We start from the raw sequence: 13,157 nt of genomic DNA on the forward strand, positions 1-13,157 counted from the left end.
TTTAGCGAGTTCAAGGAAAGTTTGCGGCGAGGCTTGACGTAGAAAAGAAGAAAACTTTTGCATGTCTTTTGAGACTTTGAAAGTACACGAGTTCCACGGTAAGCCGACGTCGTAAAATGCTAAGACGAAGAAAAGTCGTGAAAATTTTCTCGTGGAAATCCGCTTACGATCGACTGATAATTAATTTCCATAGGAATGAGAGAGGTAAAATCTTGTAGAAACAAAAATGCATTATATATAGGCGAGTATCGACTCGTACGTAAGAAGGATACACATATCTGCTTTGAAGCTGGACTTTTCGCTTCGTCTGCCAATCTTCCTCCAGCATTATGGTCTACACCATTCCTCCTTTCCTCACCTCCGTGAGTGCTATTAAAAGGGAACTACATACTCTGGCACTCTCTCGTGGAACTGATGCGTTGCAACGGGAGCCACGACGCTTTAAGTGGGTGGTACAGACGGCTCCGAACGAGTACTTTGTGTAAGCATGTTGGAATTGGTTGAAGCCCATTATGTATACGACTATGTAAAATGATATACATTTATTTACATGTACACGTAAATATGATATAATATAACTGAGCCCTAACATCGTTGTCGCGTGTATTTCCATAATTTGTAAAGATATTCTGAATTTGTATACAAAAAAAGAAAAAAGAAACAAAAAACAAGAAAAATGAGTCCATAATTTCATAATATATAGAGGTAGATACATAGAGGAAGATACATAGAGGAATTGTTTCTACGAAGAAAAAACGTCAAACCTGCTTCTCTCTGACAGGTCGACAGCGCTACAACAGACCGGTCCCAACAGGTTTTGGTCTACAACTCTGTGGAAAATGTGCTGTGACCTAGATTCCAGGATTTACAGGCTTGGAACCACAGATCCTATGACTCGATGGCCTTCGAATCGAATGAAAGAAGAATCGTCGATTCCCTTATGCAATAGAAATTATGGATATAAGGAAATCTTACAAGTACGACAAATGGTACGAGTCTTTACTAGTATCAGAGAAAAGCAATGGAGAGAGCGTCGAAAGAATCTGTGTCTATGTCTTTACAGCCGTAGTAATGCCGCATGACATCACGCTCTTAATTACCTCGCCTCTTTTTTCTATTGCTTTAACCGAAGCCGTCTAAACACGGCTGCCCACGTTATCGCTCGTTCATTCAACGCTCGAAAATTTTCTAAACTGTTTGCTCAATCATTGCTTTCATTCTCTTATCGAGTTAGACTATCGAACAATCGGTAAAACATATACACGTTTTATCTGAGGAATGTTTCAGAGATCGATATTGTAAGATTTGTTACCGTACTCCCAAAGCACCAGAGTAATTTCTTTTCTAGCCGGGATTGTTCACGGATATTCACAATAGGTAGGAAAAATCCAGGACGACATCGAATCGTGTCACGTATCGAACGCGTTATATCCCGAACGCTTGGATATATACTCGTAATATATTTGTGGTTTTAAAGGGTACACACAAAGGGGATAGCACGTCGATGCTACGTTCAATTCTAGAATCGAGAGGGTGGCTGTGACAGTAGCGATAGCTATAACAAGTATAGTATATACGCGAGAGAACGGATTTCGTCGCGGTTTTCAAACTACGAAATATTTCACGTCTTCGCGGCGTCAGCATCTTTCCGCGTGCATTCTCCCCTTCAAGATTTAAGGCTCTTTTAAAGGATATATTAACGATAATGCCGTGTGTCAGCAGAGAAGATCGTGATTTATACCGACAGCATCGGCAGCGAGTTTATCCGAAGAATAAGTGCGCGAGTCTTCGACATTACGAAGGAGAGAAAGAGAGAACGGAGGAAAGATTAGTGGATAGTACAGGACACACCGATCAGCAATAAGACGGTCATGCACAACAAATACATAGCACACGTAGATACTGCATGTGGGATCAATGAAACGTATGCTTACGCGTGGGATCATGCTTGGAGTTCCATGCCGCGTGTTTGTAGGGCGTGTACGTGCTCGTGGCTAAAGGACACAAGAAAACAAGAGAGAGAGAGAGAGAGAGAGAGAGAGAGAGAGAGAGAGAGAGAGAGAGAGGAAACAAGGGAGTGATGACGTTTACCGGTCGCATCCAGTTACAAGTCCCTTAGGTAATGGTGCGTACGTTATTCAATACCCTACACTCAGCTAGTAGGTACCTACTTATCACTATGTACATAGCAGTATACGTGGAGTATGGAATTTCTCAGGAAAGGTAACGCACCATGGACATTAATGTGCTAACAAAATCGTCGACGTTACGTACGTCTCCTTTCTTTTTCTCTTTCTCTCTCTCTCTCTCTCTCTCTCTCTCTCTCTCTCTCTCTCTCTCTCTCTTTCTGTCTCTCTTTTTCTTTATCCTTTTCTTTCTCCCTTCAACATTTCGTTAAATTCCAGACATTGCCGCTTCCCGGCTAATTTTCCAAACGAGAATTCCCATTTACAGGTTGAACGGAACGCGAGAGAGGATTCCACAACGAGTTCCTACGAGGAAAATTCGAAATCGCTACACCAAAAGCGAGAATAATGCGCGACTGAGCGAATTTATATCAAGCGGACTCTGCAACTCGAGCGAATCCCACAATGCTTTTCATTGGACGACTATCCTTCTCTTCTCGTCTCTCCAGAAATTTCTTCTCCTCAGTCTCCCGTTACCCTATTGTTTCTGGTCTATTCCTTTGAAATAGCGCACATTTCCTACGATCATTCTCAATGAAGCAACTTTTGTTAATTAGATACGCTTTTGGACCATTAACAAAGCTACATTAAATAACTGGATCGCGTTAACTTACTCGGGAAATGTTTTCAAAAGCGCGTTGAGTCCAATACTTTCAATATACATTTTCAATATATAGATATATATCTATGATTATATATACATATATAAAGTTAGTTTAATTGATACATGTATGTGGATGTACTTGAATATTTTCGTAATTGAAATATATAGTTGAACTATTTCAATGTTTCACGAAATACTTGAAAAATATTTTCACCAACAATATCAAACAAGCTAATCCAAAAACTGATGTAACTTTGATGGAAAATAATTTGTGTATAGCCTGTTAGATTAGAGAGTTTTAGGTTTCTAAACGTGTGATATAGAAATGTCACTGAAAAACCAACTTATATATATACATATGTATATATATACGAGCCTTTAATGTATATAACGCGTGTTCATAAATTTTTAATTCTATATTTGCTCGGTGAATATACGGGTATCCTTTTCCAATCGATCGATACTTATCCTACGAGATAGAACGAGACAAGGAGACAGTCGAATTTGGATTTGGCTAAAGAGATTTTTCTAATAGCTAAAATGGTGCTTAGGCGAATTCGATTTTCAAGATTCGATCTAAAGTGGAATTCTTTCTGGATTTTCTAGTGGATTCAGCGAACTTACTGATATCGTTTCGTTGCAATCCGTCTCGTTATAAGATTTTCTTCTGGAGCATGGTTTGCTCCAAGGATTTCGATATTAAAAACTTTTTTCTTTTTTCTAGGATAAGAAAGAGAAAGGTTTACCAAGCATCGTTCCAATTTTTCTTATCACAAATGCAGCTTTCGTCGAACACGTTTATACGTTTTCCAACGAGAATATAATTCAAGAATACGATTCTTTGGTCACGTCCACGACCTACATTCGCATGTGACGAAACAGCACTTTCCGAAGTTGAACGGCTAATTCAAAATCGAAACTTTTATTATACAATATCGATCCTCTTGGAAAAAATTCGAAAAGCTTTTGAATAACGTATAGTATCGATTTATCTTCCAACAAACGCTATTTTTTACGTAAATATCTATACGAATAAGGAAGATGGTACAAAAGTAAATGATAAACGAGAGATACAATCGGTGAGAAATATATCGCAGAGATGCCATCGATACAGATCTTCCACAATTCTTTGAGTTTCTCCTCCTCTTTTTTTTGTCAATCAAAAAAAAAAAAAATCGCTGCCGAGGAACGGATTGTTTACTAGGGAAGGTAGTTTTTGTAGAACGCAATGATTGTCATGCTACCGAACCAAAAGCTCCTCGAGTGGTAGAGAAAGTGCGTCGCTAAAAGCACAGTTTCATACGTTTGTCTTTGTTGCGCGACAAGAAGAATGGGATTATTATTTCGCAAGCTATGCAGTACCATCGTAGCCCTCGTCATCTCCCTCTCTCTCTTTCTCTCCTTTCCTCTTTCCTCGTTTCACATCGCCTTCACCGTTACGGCGAAATCATAATAGTGCAGCTTTCATCTCCGGTATTGTGCACGAACAAGGATTATAACGGCGACGGATGCCACACGGAAAACGCGCTCGACACCTTCGAACTCAGGAAAACCCTCTAGACATTCGGAAACGAGCGTTCTCGTGTTTCATAACTATTTTAATCACTACGTTGCGGTAGATAATCGACCGAAATGGGAATATAGTAAAATTCTGACAAATTCTGACAAATTATAATTCTCTACACATTAATGGACATAACTTATCAATTATAATAATGAGGTTATCATCAACACGGTTGATAAAAAGTTTCTTCGACAACTCATTGCTCAGAGTTTGCAAATAATGTAATTAATATGCAAACTGCCGCACATTTGTACTACACAACATAAAACATTAAAACATTAAAAACTTATATATATTAAATTATAAAAACATAAAGAATAAAATTGCACTCATTTCCTTGGCCAATGATCGATGAAACACATTATCTGAAACAAAAAGAAAATAATAAAAGATTAGATCTTTGCACTATAAATATCAATGTAGCAAAAATATGGGATGCATAAATATAGCAAAAATGGCCACGGTTAATCCCTCGATGATCATCTGAAACAAAGAAAAACTGAATTAGTCATGTAATATTATTATAGAATATTTCAATGAATAAGCAAAGATAACGGCAAGCATAACATGCAAGAATAACATGCAGTATGCATTATGCACGTCCATTCATCGTGCAAGCAGATGCTCTTCATTATCTAATCCCCTGTCTATTATTATTATTTAATACTTCGCGTATCAATAAAGAATTTGTTACTTAATATATAAAAATTTTTGACTCTACAGAATAGCATATAAATTAGGAAAAGTCACGAAAAATTAATAAAGCTGATATATTAATCTAATATATAAGTTACGAAAAGCAATTATTTATACGCGTAAAAAGACAAATGAATAAACAAGAAAAACTACTTTAAGATAGAAGAGAATAAAGAAAAAAAGAAAATAAAAATTGTTTTTCTTATAAATGAATTCTGGAAATAATTAATAAAAGAACAAACTACGATAGGAGAAGAAATGTTAAAAGACGATTAAAATTTTTCCCTACTTTAGCTAAATTGAAGATTTGTGCATCTTGTTAATCACTTCGATACGCACTTTAAGTGCTAATCGAATTAAAATCAATGACGAGCAAAAGTGACTTCGTGGTAAGAAAGAAAGGAAAGAATTTGTTGAGACTACAAATCATTTTCGAATATGTCGAAAATGATTTGTCGTCGATAGTTGCCCTCTTGAGCCACAATTTGTGGGGGCCTCTTCGGCATATAGCCCCTTCTTGCTTCATGACCTACGATGAACCTATTACAACCTAGAATTAACTCTTCGCGCATTAAGATTCAATGATACGATCGGAAGGAAAAAATATACGATACGTTGAAAATTTTACATTTGCTTATTGACAAACGACCGATTAATCACGAGAGTGCGAAGAGTTAATGTACTTAATACTAAGTATCAAACAAGTTCAAAAATCTTTGGAGATTAGAAAATTATTCCATTCACGCAAAATGCAAGGATTTTTAAACTGTTCGATACAGTTGTAATCACGAGATTACAGATTGCCCACAAGAATGGAATATTGAAATTGAATAAATGCATTGAAAAACATTTCTAAATCTTGTAGACACTCCGTTTAAATCCGGAGACGCGACTTTCCACTCCTGAGTGGAATTTACATCGTGCGTCTTATCCGGTACCTACCTACTTAAAATTAAACTCATTCACACAGAAATATGTTACCTGCCTACCTACACCTATATTTAAAAAATAACAAAACATTCGTTCCAACACATACACTCCACGGTTCTCTCACATACCGCCAGGATGCAAAAGCCTAAACTAGAGAGCATGCCCCGGGGCACCTCCGACACCCTAGCTCAAACGCGTCTAATTATTTACTATTTAGGGTTACGTACCAATTGCTGTAATCGACTGTCACGGCTAATGATTATTGCGAAAATTGACTAAAGCAAAATATACTAATATACACTAGCATATACACATACTAGTTATATAAAAGTATTTCCTCCATATCAAAAATATTTTAATTCTATTAGGCAAAACGATAATAAAAATATATTTGTCAGACTAGGATTTATTATTTAAAAATTTGTTTAGTTTAAAATTTGTCGCGAAACGATGTACAATGCACCACCTAACACGTGCACACACAGGTGCAAGGTACACCGTGCACAATCACTAACGCAATGACAGTCGCCAATAAGGGGAACTTAAAATTATACCCATACTAATTGTTTCTCACCCATACGAGTAACACCTGGGCATACATATAGATGAGAACGCAGAAAGGATGGGGGGGAGAAACGGGAATTAGTTGATTAGAAGCTGAAAATCCTGATCTAAAAATTGATTAACTTAGCTTAAGTCCTACGGGCTATGAGTCTACTAGTCTCTTTGTTTCTTTAGCAATGACTCTAAAATCAATACTCAATGACTCTACTCGACCTTTTTCTTTTGAAAGCAATGACTCTATCGAGACTTTCCAATTATCAACCAAATTGATTTTATATTTAAATTATTATTACATCAATAAACCTCGGATGACCGCTTCCTACAAATGTTTACTTTAATTACTGAAAATCATACTTTCTCACTTGTAGTCCACGATCTATCCGTCGCGAATGCCTTCTTGTCTATTTTATATATATGTTTTTTTTTTTTTATATATGTATATATATATATGCATGATTATATTAATCTACAATTACTTTGTAGATCATGTCAATGAGCTCTAATCTCATCTATAAAATGCACGTGAGATTACGTGCTACAAATTATTGATATTACAAAATTAGAATGGACAAGAAGACCCTATCCTGAGCTAATAAAAATAAGCATGCACAATAGATAAATAATGAAAGACATGCAGGAAGAAAAATGTACCACTCGAGAGTAAATCCACAGTAGGAATTACTCTCGGTCATGCTCGTCACGAATTTATTTAAAAAATTACAACCAGTGACCCGTGTCGATACGGACCTTTCGTCCTCGACATGATGGGTACCAGAGAAACTTTAATTTTTTCACTCACTACTTATGAAGTTCTGCGATGGCTCCAAAACACTCGTACTCGTTGAAGATTGAAATTGAGGTAGGTCGATGTCAAACTCGAGAGAAATCGTTGCTTGGGTGCATTATAATGTCGCAACACAGTGACCTACAAACGAACATTTTATTACAATTAGTTTGAGTAAATGATTGGTAATAATTGTTCGGTCGATAAGACCTGTCGATAAAAAACGTCGATAAAAATGGATTTATAATGACCGATCAATAATTGACTTACCTTTGAATCGTTGAAGATCCTAGCACGATCCTTCAGGTGCTCGTTGATACAGAATGAACGATGAAAAGAGATGAAATATAAGAATGTACTCCTTCTTCTATCTTAAGCTTTGATAGCACGCACAGTTTCTTGAGATCTGAAAATTGTACAAACATTAATAATGGCGTAATATATGGCGTACGTTTGAGTGTGTGTGAGTGTGTATGTGTATGTATGTGAGAAAGAGAGCCTATGTGTGTGTACACGCGTGTTGGTACATATAGAATATATTGAATTTCATCGATCATGATTAAGTCATTAAAAATTATTAACCCGTGCACCATTAAAATACTAGAAAAGTATCGATTTTATGTAAATAAGTGTGGCAAATTCGAAAAAAATGATGTTGTAGAGGACTCACCTTGCCCCCCAGGGGGAACGATTTTATTTTTACAGATATCTCTTAAACGCGACGATGCCCGGACTTGCGAACACTCACGGATGAAGATCGCGTGTTTGGCTATCGATTGATATAGTGGATGACACTGAACATTAGAAAAAATTACAAAATTACCACCAATTAACGGAGCGTCAATGATTTATTGCAACTAGTTCGTTCGTTGGAATTCAAAATGGCAGATTCACCCACAGCTACAATGCTATAGGCCCCCTGTGCGCATGCGCACAGCGTCACTTTCGATATGGTGGCGTAAACATTTATAATACTTCGATATATTATATGAAAATATGTGAATATAATAAAGGACACGATATTTCGTTAGAAAAGATATGGATAATTATGGTTTTTGAGTCGAAACACGGAAAATAATGACTGTAAATAACATGTTTGTACAAACAATGTCAAATTTCATGGGAAAATCCTAATTGATTTTATCAATCAATATACTTCCGGTCGATAATTATTATTTATGTAATACGTCGATAAAAAAGGATTGATAAATTCCGATCGATAATTGACGATCGAATATTATTTATTTTTAAGGTTCCAGCAAGTCAATTATCGATCGGAATTTATCAATCCTTTTTTATCGACGTATTACATAAATAATAATTATCGACCGGAAGTGTATTGATTGATAAAATCAATTAGGATTTTCCCATGAAATTTGACATTGTTTGTACAAACATGTTACTTACAGTCATTATTTTCCGTGTTTCGACTCAAAAACCATAATTATCCATATCTTTTCTAACGAAATATCGTGTCCTTTATTATATTCACATATTTTCATATAATATATCGAAGTATTATAAATGTTTACGCCAACATATCGAAAGTGACGCTGTGCGCATGCGCATAGGGGGCCTATAGCCTTGTAGCTGTGGGTGAATCTGCCATTTTGAATTCCAACGAACGAACTAGTTGCAATAAATCATTGACGCTCCGTTAATTGGTGGTAATTTTGTAATTTTTTCTAATATTCAGTGTCATCCACTATATCAATCGATAGCCAAACACGCGATCTTCATCCGTGAGTGTTCGCAAGTCCGGGCATCGTCGCGTTTAAGAGATATCTGTAAAAATAAAATCGTTCCCCCTGGGGGGCAAGGTGAGTCCTCTACAACATCATTTTTTTCGAATTTGCCACACTTATTTACATAAAATCGATACTTTTCTAGTATTTTAATGGTGCACGGGTTAATAATTTTTAATGATCGATGAAATTCAATATATTCTATATGTACCAACACGCGTGTACACACGCATAGCCTCTCTTTCTCACATACATACACATACACACTCACACACACTCAAACGTACGCCATATATTACGCCATTATTAATGTTTGTACAATTTTCAGATCTCAAGAAACTGTGCGTGCTATCAAAGCTTAAGATAGAAGAAGGAGTACATTCTTATATTTCATCTCTTTTCATCGTTCATTCTGTATCAACGAGCACCTGAAGGATCGTGCTAGGATCTTCAACGATTCAAAGGTAAGTCAATTATTGATCGGTCATTATAAATCCATTTTTATCGACGTTTTTTATCGACAGGTCTTATCGACCGAACAATTATTACCAATCATTTACTCAAACTAATTGTAATAAAATGTTCGTTTGTAGGTCACTGTGTTGCGACATTATAATGCACCCAAGCAACGATTTCTCTCGAGTTTGACATCGACCTACCTCAATTTCAATCTTCAACGAGTACGAGTGTTTTGGAGCCATCGCAGAACTTCATAAGTAGTGAGTGAAAAAATTAAAGTTCCTCTGGTACCCATCATGTCGAGGACGAAAGGTCCGTATCGACACGGGTCACTGGTTGTAATTTTTTAAATAAATTCGTGACGAGCATGACCGAGAGTAATTCCTACTGTGGATTTACTCTCGAGTGGTACATTTTTCTTCCTGCATGTCTTTCATTATTTATCTATTGTGCATGCTTATTTTTATTAGCTCAGGATAGGGTCTTCTTGTCCATTCTAATTTTGTAATATCAATAATTTGTAGCACGTAATCTCACGTGCATTTTATAGATGAGATTAGAGCTCATTGACATGATCTACAAAGTAATTGTAGATTAATATAATCATGCATATATATATATACATATATAAAAAAAAAAAACATATATATAAAATAGACAAGAAGGCATTCGCGACGGATAGATCGTGGACTACAAGTGAGAAAGTATGATTTTCAGTAATTAAAGTAAACATTTGTAGGAAGCGGTCATCCGAGGTTTATTGATGTAATAATAATTTAAATATAAAATCAATTTGGTTGATAATTGGAAAGTCTCGATAGAGTCATTGCTTTCAAAAGAAAAAGGTCGAGTAGAGTCATTGAGTATTGATTTTAGAGTCATTGCTAAAGAAACTAAGAGACTGGTAGACTCATAGCCCGTAGGACCTAAGCTAAGTTAATCAATTTTTAGATCAGGATTTTCAGCTTCTAATCAACTAATTCCCGTTTCTCCCCCCCATCCTTTCTGCGTTCTCATCTATATGTATGCCCAGGTGTTACTCGTATGGGTGAGAAACAATTAGTATGGGTATAATTTTAAGTTCCCCTTATTGGCGACTGTCATTGCGTTAGTGATTGTGCACGGTGTACCTTGCACCTGTGTGTGCACGTGTTAGGTGGTGCATTGTACATCGTTTCGCGACAAATTTTAAACTAAACAAATTTTTAAATAATAAATCCTAGTCTGACAAATATATTTTTATTATCGTTTTGCCTAATAGAATTAAAATATTTTTGATATGGAGGAAATACTTTTATATAACTAGTATGTGTATATGCTAGTGTATATTAGTATATTTTGCTTTAGTCAATTTTCGCAATAATCATTAGCCGTGACAGTCGATTACAGCAATTGGTACGTAACCCTAAATAGTAAATAATTAGACGCGTTTGAGCTAGGGTGTCGGAGGTGCCCCGGGGCATGCTCTCTAGTTTAGGCTTTTGCATCCTGGCGGTATGTGAGAGAACCGTGGAGTGTATGTGTTGGAACGAATGTTTTGTTATTTTTTAAATATAGGTGTAGGTAGGCAGGTAACATATTTCTGTGTGAATGAGTTTAATTTTAAGTAGGTAGGTACCGGATAAGACGCACGATGTAAATTCCACTCAGGAGTGGAAAGTCGCGTCTCCGGATTTAAACGGAGTGTCTACAAGATTTAGAAATGTTTTTCAATGCATTTATTCAATTTCAATATTCCATTCTTGTGGGCAATCTGTAATCTCGTGATTACAACTGTATCGAACAGTTTAAAAATCCTTGCATTTTGCGTGAATGGAATAATTTTCTAATCTCCAAAGATTTTTGAACTTGTTTGATACTTAGTATTAAGTACATTAACTCTTCGCACTCTCGTGATTAATCGGTCGTTTGTCAATAAGCAAATGTAAAATTTTCAATTTTCCTTCCAATCGTATCATTGAATCTTAATGCGCGAAGAGTTAATTCTAGGTTGTAATAGGTTCATCGTAGGTCATGAAGCAAGAAGAGGCTATATGCCGAAGAGGCCCCCACAAATTGTGGCTCAAGAGGGCAACTATCGACGACAAATCATTTTCGACATATTCGAAAATGATTTGTAGTCTCAACAAATTCTTTCCTTTCTTTCTTACCACGAAGTCACTTTTGCTCGTCATTGATTTTAATTCGATTAGCACTTAAAGTGCGTATCGAAGTGATTAACAAGATGCACAAATCTTCAATTTAGCTAAAGTAGGGAAAAATTTTAATCGTCTTTTAACATTTCTTCTCCTATCGTAGTTTGTTCTTTTATTAATTATTTCCAGAATTCATTTATAAGAAAAACAATTTTTATTTTCTTTTTTTCTTTATTCTCTTCTATCTTAAAGTAGTTTTTCTTGTTTATTCATTTGTCTTTTTACGCGTATAAATAATTGCTTTTCGTAACTTATATATTACATTAATATATCAGCTTTATTAATTTTTCGTGACTTTTCCTAATTTATATGCTATTCTGTAGAGTCAAAAATTTTTATATATTAAGTAACAAATTCTTTATTGATACGCGAAGTATTAAATAATAATAATAGACAGGGGATTAGATAATGAAGAGCATCTGCTTGCACGATGAATGGACGTGCATAATGCATGCTGCATGTTATTCTTGCATGTTATGCTTGCCGTTATCTTTGCTTATTCATTGAAATATTCTATAATAATATTACATAACTAATTCAGTTTTTCTTTGTTTCAGATGATCATCGAGGGATTAACCGTGGCCATTTTTGCTATATTTATGCATCCCATATTTTTGCTACATTGATATTTATAGTGCAAAGATCTAATCTTTTATTATTTTCTTTTTGTTTCAGATAATGTGTTTCATCGATCTTAGCTGGAAGAATTCTTTTGAAAGGAGTGCAATTTCTTTGTTGTTATGACATTTTGCATTTTATAAAATTATATATTTGTTATCTAGTGTATTTGATGGTTTGAATGTATAGATTTTAGAGTGAACTGTTATTTTTAATTTTGTCTAGTCCAATTGTACAGATGGTCAGATTTTAGAGAATCCTCGTAGTCGTGGCACAGTCGTTTTTAAAATTATCGTGAAATCTGCTGCGGACATTGTAAGGGAATTTTGTAGCTAGAAGATCGGCGCTAGTATCTCTATCTCGGTATCTTCGTCTTTCTGGTACGCTCGTTCTCACGAGTGCCGAGCTAATTGCCTGTGCAATTAAGAAGTCAGCGACAATTACGGAGATCCTTGGAGAGCAGAAGCATGCCGCAGCCGGTTGCACAGTCAAGCGGTCTGTCGCTATGCGTAAATGTCGCGATTAGCATAACTAAATCGTGGAAAGCCGTGATTGGCCATTGTAAGGCGTGACGAAATAGAGTTTTTATCATTCTCAACAATGCATTTATATTTTGGGCCGTTTAATCGTTTAGACAAAGGATCGTTGACCAAACATTTCTATGAACATGAGTAAATTACCATGAATCAAAACGTTGATTCGAATAAAATGAATGAATATCGATCGTAAGAAGAAGATATAATGGGATAAAAGAAAAGTGAAAAGAGGGAAGGAGTATCAAAAGCTTTCATCAAATTGAGTTTCTTTAAGCA

The 13,157-nt window shown here is 35.7% G+C and overlaps 2 protein-coding genes across 2 annotated transcripts in view; both read left to right on the forward strand.

Moving 5' to 3' along the window:
- The window catches only part of LOC124429053 (carbonic anhydrase 7-like), a 393,187-nt gene that overhangs the window by 168,022 nt on the left and 212,008 nt on the right, over positions 1–13,157 (forward strand). The gene's annotated exons all lie outside the window — the stretch shown is intronic.
- LOC124429058 lies at positions 32–3,078 on the forward strand. The gene is made up of 3 exons (XM_046973853.1): positions 32–481; positions 782–989; positions 2,455–3,078. The coding sequence occupies exons 1-3, from the start codon at positions 330–332 to the stop codon at positions 2,533–2,535; spliced, it is 441 nt and encodes a 146-aa protein (XP_046829809.1). The 5' UTR covers positions 32–329; the 3' UTR covers positions 2,536–3,078.

Source organism: Vespa crabro, chromosome 14 (assembly GCF_910589235.1).
Source record: "Vespa crabro chromosome 14, iyVesCrab1.2, whole genome shotgun sequence".
Classification (NCBI taxonomy): domain Eukaryota; kingdom Metazoa; phylum Arthropoda; class Insecta; order Hymenoptera; family Vespidae; genus Vespa; species Vespa crabro.